Genomic DNA, 12,317 nt, shown 5'->3' with positions numbered 1-12,317 from the left:
CGTGGGAGAAGGCATTCTTCTTTTCAGGCGAGTACCCATGAGTTCTTGGTTTCACTACTCATAATCCATTGGCAGCCTTCGCCTCAACCTCTGCTGGGCGGTTGGCACTTACTCACCCACTCCCAACTCCTCCTTTAGAACTGTGAATCACCCGATGCCACATCCTCCTTAATACTTCTCCCCCTCCCCAAGTGAAAGTATTTTTTTATTATTATTCATTCATGGGTGGTGGGCATCGCTGGCGAGGCCGGCATTTATTGCCCATCCCTAATTGCCCTTGAGAAGATGGTGGTGAGCCGACTTCTTGAACCGCTGCAGTCCGTGTGGTGAAGGTTCTCCCACATTTCTGTTGGGAAGGGAGTTCCAGGATTTTGACCCAGCGACGATGAAGGAACGTCAATATATTTCCAAGTCGGGATGGTGTGTGGTGGTCTGAGCTGGAACATGCGAGTAAAAAAGCAAGTGACATAGTGAGATCGAGGTAGTTATGGCTGAAAAACACTGGGCAAGATATTGGTCGAGGGACTTGTGAGTGGGCTTGAGCTTGAATTCCTCTCCCTCTTCAACATCCTACTCCTTGTCTTCGTCAGCCTCATAGTTAATGTGGAAGAAGTTCTGTTCCTCATCATCTTCATCATCCTACTTCTCCTCATCTTCATCCTCCTCATCTTCATCCTCCTAATCACTTTCATCTTCCTCATCACTTTCATCTTCTTCAGTCTGCTCCTTATTCTCCTTATTGAGGAGAATAAGGAGCAGACATACACCTCATCCTTATCCTCATTATCATTCTCTTTCTCCTCCATTATCATCATTCTTATCATCTTTAAAGAAAAGAAAGACTTGCAATTATATAATGCCTTTCACGCACTCGGGATATCCCAAAGCACTTCACAGCCAATTAAGTACCTTTTTGAAGTATTGTCACTATTGTAATGTAGGAATCGCGGCAGCCAATTCGCGCACAGCAGAGTCCCACAAACAGCAATGCGATAATGACCAGATAATGTGTTTTTTTAAGTGATGTTGCTTGAGGGATAAATGTTGGCCAGGACACTGGGAGAACTCTCCTGCTCTTCTTCGAATAGTATCCTTGGATCTTTTACTTTCACCTGAGAGGGCACACGGGGCCTCGGTTTAACATCTCATCTGAAAGACAGCACCTCCAACAGTGCAGCACTCCTTCGATACTGCACTGAAGTGTCAGCCTAGATTATGTGCTCAAGTCTCTGGAGTGGGATTTGAACCCACAGTGTTCTCACTTAAAGGCGAGATGCTAACACCTTATCATCATCATCTTTGCTCCTTCCGTTCCCCCCTTCCCCTCGCTGCTGTGCTGGATCTACAAGAAAGGAAGGTAATGCCAAGAATGGATGAGCAGAACTCCTTGGAACAGAGAAGGGGGTGGAAGCTTGGAGCTGTGTTCTGCTTCATAGCGATGCTGCGATGACTGTATAGATGTGTACCTGTTAACTTGGAGCCGGCACTGTGTCCCTAACCTCGCTATCTCCCGCAGCACAAGCAGAGCACGACCCATAAATTCTATGGCCTGTTTCTTGTTGGGGGTGAACTTCTTGATGTCAGGAATACCCCCTTCATTGTTCTACCTCTCAGACATTGTGCACAAATTTCTCCTGCGACAAGATGGAGTGAATTAGGTGAAGGATGGCCAATGAGGACTGTCTTAGTTTAACCAAAGTATAGTGTGGATGGTTAGTGGGTTAGCTGATGACACTAAGTTCGGATGAACAGTAAGTAGTGCAGATAGGAGCGGGAAATGCAAAGGGACATTGACAGATTAAGTGAGTGGGCAAGAATGGCATTCGGAGTTCAGTGTGGGCAAGTGTGAGGTCATCTACTTTGGACCCAAGAAAGATAAATCGAAGTATATTCTAAATGGTGAAAAACTAGGAACTGTAGAGAAGTAAAGAGATTTGGGAGTCCATGTGCACAAATCAATAAAAGCCAGTAGACAGGTACAAAAAGCAATCAATAAGGCTAATGGAATGTTGGCCTTTATCTCAAGATGGTGGAATATAAAGGGGAGGAAGTTATGTTTCAGGTGTATGGAGCTTTGGTCAGATCCCATCTGGAGTACTGGTTCAGTTTTGCGCACCGCACGTCAGGAAGAATATATTAGCTTTGAACGGGGTGCAGCGCAGATTCACCAGAATGATGCCAGGGCTTAAAGGGTTAAATTAAGAGACCAGGTTGCATAAACTTGGCTTGTATTCCTTTGAGTATGGGAGATTGAGGAATGATCTGATCAAGGTATTTAAAATGTTAAAAGGATTTAATAGGGTAGATACATAGAAACTATTTCCTCTGGTGGGGGAATCAAGAATAGGGGGACATAACCTTAAATCTCCCATCTCTCATAATCCACCATTAGTTCCACCTACCCTCTTGAACAATAGGCAAATCCTCAGTCTATTTCTGATAACAAGTTGATACTCCATGGGGTACACACACAGAGAGTCAAAACCAGGAGCAATATTTGGGTCAAGCAAGGTGATAGGGAGGGGGTTAATTGGGAGAAGAGGAGGCAGGAGGAGTGGGTTAGGGGAGAGAGGCAGCGGAGGTGGATGGGTAAGGTGGATGGAGAGGAATAAAGAGAGTGGGAACAGGAAGAATGGGGATGGGTGAGCAAAGACATGGAAACTATCTCAGCAAGGAGGGGCCTCTCTGCAATTTCATCTCAATGGGGGGAGGGATGTTGTGAATTATGAGAGGCGGTAGTTTTTATTATTAAAATGATGAAACATGAAAATTATTGTTTTTGCATTAAAAAAGAGCAACAGAAGGCCTGTAACAGTGACAAAGTCCTCATTTTTGGTTTTTAGAGCCAGGCAATCATGAGGTGAGGAAGATATTGTAGCCAAGTTCCAGAACTGCATGAGTGAGAAAGTACATGATAACAGGTCCATTTTTAATCTATCTAAATACTAGCCTTTGAAACATATTTTCAGCTTCAAAGTGTGAAAAGGGCATTTTGAACTATGCCAAAGAACAAATCTACCAGGTTAAATGATCTAACCACAATTATTACAAGATATAATTTCCCAACGTTGGGTTCTATGTTTTGGAAACCTTCATTTGTTCTGCAAGCCAAAAACAATTTCCTGATACAATGAAATTCAGCCTCAATACAGAACTTCTTTTCCTCCCCTCCCAAAATGGAACAATTTACTCTTTTTTGAGAATCTTAATTCCATCAAAGACATCCTGCACCAGTGATTATTATGTAGAATATACAGCACAGAAACAGGCCATTCAGCCCAACAGGTCTATGCCGATGTTTATGCTCCGCACGAGCCTCCTCCCTCCCTACTTCATCTAACCCTGTCAGCATATTATAATTCCTTTCTCCCTCATGTGTTTATCTAGCTTCCCCTTAAATATATCTATGCTAGTCACCTCAACTACTCCTTATGGTAGCGAGTTCCACATTCTAACCACTCTCTGAGTAAAGAAGTTTCTCCTGAATTCCCATTAGATTTATTAGTGGCTATCTTATATTTATGGCCCCTAGTTCTGGTCTCCTCCACAAGTGGAAACATCTCTACATCTACCCTAACAAACCCTTTCATAATCTTAAGGAACTCTATCAGGTCACCCCTCAATCTTCTCTTTTCCAGAAAAAAGAGCCCCAGCCTGCTCAACCTTTCCTGATAGGTATAATGTCTGGTATCACCAGAACATAATTGGCAAATGAATTTCAATATAGATAAGTGCACGGTATTACATTTTGGTAGAAAGAATAAGGGGGCCACATACTGCTTGGATAATAAGGAGTAGAGGAGCAGAGGGATCTGGGGATTCAGGTATACAAATCATTAAAAGTATCTGGTATCATCCTTGTGAATCTTTTTTGCACCTTCTCCAGTGCCTCTATATCCTTTTTATAATATGGAGACCAGAACTGTTCTCTTTATTCCAAGTATGGTCTAACCAAGGTTCTATACAAGTTTAACATAACTTCTCTGCCTTTCAATTCTATCCCTCTAGAAATTAGCCCCAGTGCTTGGTTTGCTTTTGTTATGGTCTTATTAACCTGCATTTATGTAAATGGTGAACAACAGTGGTCTCAGCACCGATCCTTGTGGAACACCACTTCCCACCTTTTGCCAGTCTGACAAACTACCTTTAACTCATACTCTCTGTTTTCTGTTTTGTAGCCAGCTTGCTATCCATTCTGCTACTTGTCCCCTGACGCCACATGCTCTGACCATAGTCATGAATCTACTATGTGTTACCTTATTGAAGGCCTTTTGAAAATCCAGATATATTGCATCTACTGCATTACCCTTTTCTACCCTTTCTGTTACTTCAAAGAATTCAATAAGATTGGTCAAGCATGACCATCCCTTTTGAAATCCGTGTTGACTACTCTATTATTTTCAGTTTTTAAATGTTTTTCTATTACATCTTTGAATAAGGGTTCCATTATCTTTTCTACCACCGATGTTAAGTTAATTGGTCTATAGTTCCCTGGACTGGTTCTAGCTCCCTTTTTAAATATAGGAATCACATTAGGTTAACTTCATGATGGAGCAGGTACATATTAAAAGAAATATTGAAGTGAGCAAAAATTGCTTGTAACCGTGTCTCTTTCCTCAGATGCTATGTACACCTTTGCTAAATGTAATAAGTTACTGATCACTGTCCCTGCAGTCGCTCTTTCTACTTTTGGGTCCAGGAAATTCGTATTAATTGCCAAAAACAGTAATTCTACGTGTGTGCAGATGATATTTCACTTTTTCATAGTCGTCTCTCTTCCTGTCTTATAGAGTTTACTAATTAGTTTGCATTGTTTGCCAGTTCTTTTTTTAAGCTGCGACAAATAAAGAGATGAATTGTATCATCACACTTTTTTTAAGCTCATTTCTTTTTCTACTGTCCAAAAGAAAGTAAATGACTTCATTATATAGTTTGTAAGATTTGGTTAAAATTATCAACCAAATCTTGTTTTTTTAAACTGGATCTACTAGGGTAGATTTCCTCTTTGATGGACCTGGGAAATGCAGATTTACGTCAGGTTTCTGCCCCCACTACGTTACCCTGGGACTTCCTGGAGCTTCCCCAATACACCTGGAGTAAACGCAGGTCCAGCATTGCCATGCAAGTGAGGCATGAGAACGCGTCCCTACAGCTGTTGGGCACTCCAGTGATGGAGCACCTGAAGAAAACTGGTGTTAGGACTTGCACCCAGACCCCCCCCATGGGTTGGAAGGCGTGTGTGGTCCTGGGGCAGCCATTAAGAAATATTTTGAAGATAATTTCTACCCCCAGATAATCTTCAGTAGCAGCCAGAAGGCCTCAATGCCAACGGCCAGTAGCACAGCTGCGAGTTACTCAGGCTGTGTTTTACTGTAACTACTACGTGATGAATCCTTTGAGGGCTACTGTGGTACTTCTGTACCAAAATCATTAATATAATGAGATTAATACATTTTAGATCATTTTAATAATGTGATATATAAAATGTATATTTCCATGTCTGTAATTATAACTAGCAGATCTCCTATGGTGGGGCTCATAGACAAAAGAAACAAACATTAGTGTCTCTCCCTGCAACTGTGTCTCTGCAGGTCTCCCATTCCAAGTCTTTTTTTTCCCCTTTCTGTGCTCTTGTTTCCGGCCTTGCTTTCTGGCGCTAGGCCCAGCTGGGGTCCAGGCTAGCACTCACAGTGTGCCTGAGCCATACAAATAGCCTGGGACAGGAAAATTGTGGGAACCTCTTCTTCATTCATAGAATAGAATCATAGAATTTTATAGCACAGATGGAAGCCGTTCAGCCCTTCGTGCCTGTGCAGGTTCTCTGAAAGAGCTATGCGCTTTGGCCCACGTTCATCTGAAATTGCTCTTTCCGTTAAAATAAATGGGTTACCACTTCAGCTAAAATAGTGGAAAGAGGAATTTCAGATACATGTACTCAGTGTTTGTGCACTAATACCCCACAGTGTTATTTCAGGCCCGAAATTAGCCACTGAAGAAATCTTATTGTATTTTAAGCATGACCGTCTTGCAAAATTGTTACTATTGTGTTATGAAACTTTGAGAAACGTAGCTAACAACACAATTTTCATATTCTGAAACAGCTAACACTGAAAACTATAAAATCTTGAATATGTACCTTAAAGATTTGTTACATTTAGATGTTTGTCTTCCACTATCCTCCCCCACCCCAGTAGAACCACCTCTCTCGATGATGTCAGTAGGGACTGATTGTTAATAGTGAACACGGTGTGGATGTACAGTGATCCATATGTTTACACTACAGAACTTTAAACCAATCAATTTAGAGCTAACATTTGAATACCATTTTCACGGTTCACCTTCGAGCAAAGGAAACACGTGCATTGGAAAATAATGTTAAGAATTTTAATTTTGAATATTTGGGTTTAATGAAAACCCATTACAAGTCTGAGTTCCAAAAGTATTTTATCTTTAGGTATTCATTTTTGTTTATTATTCTGAGTAGTTCTATTAGTAATTGCATACAATAACTTAACCCAAATTTCCAATGAGAAAGATATTGTACACTAACACTAAAGTAAAAACTAACAAAGCCTAGAGCTACACAAATTAAATGCTTGCAAGGTATACATAGTTGCTTCAATGGAAATAGTGAAAAGTCAGTTATGTGGGCTAAACACATAGCAATTAGCTGGGTGGTTATTAATATTCTCTGTATCATTGCACATTGCAGCTTCAGATGATGGTGAACTTCCCACAAGTAGCACTTTGAAAGCTTCGGAAAAGTCAACTATGGAACAGTTAGTAGAGAGAGCGTGTTTCCGGGACTACCAGCGCCTGGGTCTGGGAACTATCAGTGCAAGCTCATCTCGTTCAAAGACAGAGCACTTCAGGATAACTGCTGCCAATAGGATGTATTTACTATGCAGAAGGTTAGTATATTTATTTCTTCTTTGCAGCTGCAAGTCAATAGCTTGATCATGTTACAAGGGCATTCTGGTGAACTGACAGTGCAGTCTCCTCACTATCAGTGGAATGCTTAAACATTGTAATTGGAGTCACAATGTTTAAATTAATGAAGCAGCTGGCAACAACAAAGCTTTTAAATTAGTTTCATGCAAAGTTGAGACTGCTTCAAGTGGCATTTAACGAGATATTGACACATGCACACAAGTCAATTTATCAAAGTTGCTTCGTAACCTGTGGTCAAATAAGTTAGTAACTGCTGCACAAAGAATCATTCAAGGACTATAGTGGCATTTCTGTACCAAAATCATTAATGGAACAAGATCAATACATTGTAAATCATTTTAAGAATACTATGATATAAAAACGTATGGTGCTTTACATGTCTGTAACTATAATATAACTCGGATCTCCCCAAGTGGGGGCTCATGGACAAAAAACATATCTCTCTCCCTCCCTGTAACTGTGTCTCTGCTTGTCTCCCATTCTACACCTTTCTTCCTCTCTGTGTTCCTGATTGTCATCCACTCTTTCTCTCTGCATGCTTCTCACAGGAACAGAAGAAAGCCATTCAGCCCCCCCGAGCCTACTCTGCCATTCAATTGGATCATGGCTGATCTGTACCTCAACACCGTTTACCTGCCTCAGCTCAATATCCCTTGATACCCTTACCTAATAAATATCTATTGCTCTCACACACTCTCATTGTTATCTTTGCACCTCTTTTTGCCTCTTTATCTCTCTCCTTTTTGTAAGTCACTCTTTCCCTCTGTCTTCTGTCATCCAAATGCCTCTTTTTTTTTCTGCATGCCTTTCGCTCTCTGTGCCTCTCACAAATTTTGTATGTTTGCCATAACTCTTTTTTCTGTGTCTCTCTCACTTGCTCCTGTTCGTCTCAACTCCCATGAAGACCTAGAACTGGATTTGAGGCTTTGACACACAGTGATCAATTAATACATGGAATGGACTACTGGATAGAGTAGTGGACTTGAAAGTCTTGACTAATTTAAGAAATGATTGGATGCTGCAACGGGGAGGAATTTAGTATCTTTCTGAATGGTGAATTAAAATGGGCCAAATGGCCTTCCTCATCCATAATTATCTTGTGATCTACTTACATTATTAACCTATTTTATGGGAAAAATTCCCAAAAGCACAGTATGTTGGTAGTTCACATGTACAAGTGTTATAAATTCAGTCTGCCCTAGTTACCTTCTCGGGTTCACTGGTATCAGTCACTCCCATAAGCGGTCTAAGTGTTTTACCTTTGTCAAAAGGCCTCAAAAAATGAGAATAGACCATAGTCCTTTTACCTGTGAAGCCTGGATTTTAAACCAGTTCAGACTGATGAGATGAAAGTCTCTTTTCTTTTGTTGACAGGTTTGTTACCTGCCCACTTTTTGGTCAGGCAGTCTGTTTTGGAGCAAATTTCTGGAATTTATTTTTAGTGTAAACCTGGCAGCAAATGTCCCATTTTAGATCTGGTATTGCAGGGTTTACACTGAAAATATAAAAACCAGACCAATTTAAACTGTTCGAGTGGCACCAGCAGCAAGGAGAGGAGCAGCTGGTCCCAGGACTTAATGGTGCAATTTCAAAATGTATGTGCAGTATCTAAACATAGAACTGGAAAACAGACAGGAATCAGGACGTATTACACCACATCCACAGGATCCCCTTTATCCACGTTACTTGTTACTTCTTCAAAGAACTCTAATAAATTAGTCAAACACAATTTCCCTTTCACAAAGCCATGTTGACTCTGCCTGATTGCATTGAGATTTTCTAAGTGCCCTGCTATAACCTCCTTAATAATAGATTCTAGCATTTTCCGTATGACAGATGTTAAGCTAACTGGCCTGTAGTTTCCTGCTTTCTGTCTCCCTCCTTTTTTGAATAGAGGAGATTACATTCGCTATTTTCCAATCTGATGGGACTCTTCCAGAATCTAGGGAATTTTGGAAAATTAATACCAATGCATCTACTATCTCTGCAGCCACTTCTTTTAAGACACTAGGATGAAGCCCATCAGGACCTGGGGACTTGTCAGTTTTTAGTTCTAATATTTTTTTCAGAACCCTTTCCCCGGTGATTGGAAATGTTTTAAGTTCCTCCCTCCCTTTCATCTCTTGATTCACAGTTATTTCTGGCATGTTATTTGTAACCTCTACAATGAAGACGGACACAAAATATCTGTTCAATTCATCCGCCATTTCCTTATTCTTCATTATTAATTCCCCAGACTCTCTCTCTAGAGGACCAGCGCTCACTTTACTTACTCTTTTCCTTTTTAATTTCTCCCTCCTCCTTATTCTTTTAGTCACTCTTTGCTGCATTTTATATTCTATCCAGTCTTCTGACCTGCCTCTAATCTTCGTGGAATTGTATGCTTTTTCTTTCAATTTGATACTATCTTTAACTTCCTTAGTTAGCCACGGATGGTTCGTCCTTCCCCTAGAGTCTTTCTTTCTCACTGGAATATATCTTTGCTGAGTGTTATAAAATATCTCATTAAATGTCTGCCACTGCATCTCTACTGACATATCCCTTAACCCAAGATCCCAGTTCACTTTAGCCAGCTTTCTCTCAATATACTCATAATTGCCCTTATTTAAGTTTAAAATACTAGTCTTAGACTTACTCTTCTCTCCCTCAAACTGAATGTGAAATTCAATCATATTGTGATTACTGCTACCTAGAGGCCCGTTTACAAGGAGGTCATTAATTAATCCTGTCTCATTACACATTACCAGATCTAGAATAGCCTGCTCTCTGGTTGGCTCTGGAACGTGCTGCTCTAAGAAACTGTCCCGAAAGCAGTCTATGAACTCATCTTCCAGGCTATCTTTGCCAATCAGATTCTTCCAATCTATATGTAGATTAAAATCATCCATGATTATCGCTGTTCCTTTTTCACAACCCTCCATTATTTCTTCCTGTATACCCTGTCCTACAATGTGGTTATTGTTAGGGGGCCTATAAACTACTCCCACAAGTGATTTCTTGCCTTTACTATTTCTTATCTCAACCCAAACTGATTCTACATCTTGGTCTTTAGAACTAAGGTCATTTCTCTCTATTATACCCATGTCATCCTTAATTAACAGAGCTACCCCTCCACCTTTTCCTAGCTGCCTGGTCCTTCCGAAATGTTAAGTACACTTGAATATTCAGGTTCCAGCCTTTGTCATCTTGCAGCCATGTCTCTGTAATGGCTATCAGATCGTACATATTTCTGTTTGAGCTGTCGATTCATCCATTTTGTTACGAATGCTACGCACATTCAGATACAAGTCTTTAGCGCTGTCTTTTTACTATTTTTGCAACCTCTAGCCTTATCTGCTGGCACGCTCTTAAGTTTGCATGCTCTGTCCCTTCCTGCCACGCTCTGATTATCAATTCCCTTATTGCTACCTTGCTCTCTTGTCTTGTCTTCTTTCTTTAATTTATCACCTCTTCCCTTACTTGATCCCTCGCCCCCCACTATTTAGTTTAAAGCCTTCTCTACCGCCCTAGTTATATGATTCTCCAGAACACTGGCCCCAGCACGGTTCAGATGAAGGCGCCCCAACAGTAGAGCTCCCACTTTCCCCAGTACTGGTGCCAGTGCCCCATGAATTGAAACCCATTTCTCCCAAACCAATCTTTGAGCCACGAATTTAGCTCTCTAATCTTTTTTACTCTTTGCCAATTTGCTCATGGCTCAAGTAATAATAGAGATTATTACCTTTGAGGTTCTGCTCTTTAATTTAGCCCCTAGCTGCTCATACTCCCTAAGCAGAACCTTTTCCCTCGTCCTACCTATGTCGTTGGTACCCAAGTGGACCACGACAACTGGATCCTCCCCCTCCCACTGCAAGTTCCTCTCCAGCCCCGAGCAGGTGTCCCGAACCCTGGCACCAGGCAGGCAACACAGCCTTCTGCACTCTCAGTCTTGGCTGCAGAGAACTGTGTCTATCCCCCTGACTGTACTGTCCCCTACTACCACTGCATTCCTACTAACTTCCCCCACTTGAATGGCTTCCTGTACCATGGTGCCACGGTCAGTTTGCTCATCCACCCTGCAGCCCCCGCTTTCGTCCATACAGGCTGCAAGTACCTCAAACCTGTTGGACAATTGCAAAGGCTGAGGCTCCTCTACTTCTACCTTCTCGATCCCCTTACCTGCCTCACTCGCAGTCACACCCTCCTGTCCCCGACCACTGACCAATTTAGATGACCTTATCCTAAGGGGTGTGGAACAGAATGCCCAGGTATTTTTCCCCCTCTCTGATGTGTCGTGGTGTCTGCAGCTCGGCCTCCAGCTCAATGACTCTGAGCCGAAGCTCCTCATGCCGCAGACACTTACTGCAGACGTGTTTTTTGATAACCCCTTATCACTGACTCCCCAACCAGAAGAAATAGTCTTCCCCTATTCACTATCAAAACCCGAAAAACTCTATTAAATCTGCTCTTGGCCTTCTCTGCTTCATTGGGAATAGTTCTAGTATCTCAAATCTTTCCTCATAACTATATTTCCCGATCCCTGGCATCATCTTGGCGAATCTACACTGTACGCTCTCTATGGCCTTAATTGCCCTTAATGCCGTACCCAAAACTGCGCCTAGTACTCAAACTGTGGCCTTACCAGTGCTTTGTATAAATTTATTACTTCCTTACTCTTGTACTCTATGCCCATATGTAAAAAAAACCCAAAATGCTCTTATCCTTTTTTTATGGCTTTACCTACCTACATTTGTTTGTCAGGGAATTATGTATTTGAACCTCTGGGTCTCGTTGTTCATTCAGATCTTTGAGTCTTCCCAAACTTAGAACTTGGAGTTGGTAGTGTTCTCGTGGACCTGCTGCCCTTACCCTTCTCGGTACTTGAGGTCAGGGGTTAGAGAGGTGCTGCTGAAAAAGTCTTACCAAGTTGCTGCAGTGTATTCTATAGATAGTACACGCACTGCAACCACTGTGTGCCAGTAGTGGAGGGGGTGGATGTTTACCCTAGTGGATTGTGTGTCGATCAAGCAGACTGATTTGCCCTGGATGGTGTCAAGCTTCTTGAATGTTGTTGCAGCTGCACCTATCCAAATAAGAGGACAGTATTCCATCACACTCCTGACTTGTGCCTTGAAGATGGTGGAGAGGCTTTCGGGAGTCAGAAGTGAGCCACTCGCTGCAGAATACCCATCCTTTAACTTGGTCTAGTAGCCATGGCGTTTATGTAACTGGCTCGGTTACAGGATGTTGATGGTGGGAGACTCGGGCCCCTTAAAAACTAATAATGATGATATTGTAAATGAAAATAAGGAAATGGCAGACATGTTAAATAATTACTTTGCGTCAGTACTTACAGTAGAGAAAGAGGTTAGCATGCCGGACATCCC

General features: G+C 41.7%; 1 protein-coding gene across 2 annotated transcripts in view; it reads left to right on the top strand.

Annotated features, from left to right (window-relative positions):
- Positions 1–12,317, top strand: part of sbf2 (SET binding factor 2) — a 571,743-nt gene that overhangs the window by 495,593 nt on the left and 63,833 nt on the right. For both annotated transcript variants that reach the window (XM_067993979.1, XM_067993978.1), the window contains exon 26: positions 6,713–6,911. In XM_067993979.1, the coding sequence (XP_067850080.1) occupies positions 6,713–6,911 (199 nt within the window). The remainder of the gene's footprint in view (positions 1–6,712; positions 6,912–12,317) is intronic.

The sequence above is a fragment of the Heptranchias perlo genome, chromosome 12, assembly GCF_035084215.1.
Source record: "Heptranchias perlo isolate sHepPer1 chromosome 12, sHepPer1.hap1, whole genome shotgun sequence".
In the NCBI taxonomy this organism is placed as follows: domain Eukaryota; kingdom Metazoa; phylum Chordata; class Chondrichthyes; order Hexanchiformes; family Hexanchidae; genus Heptranchias; species Heptranchias perlo.
Note: the sequence above shows the minus strand (reverse complement) of the source record. Positions and strands in the feature narration are given on the sequence as shown.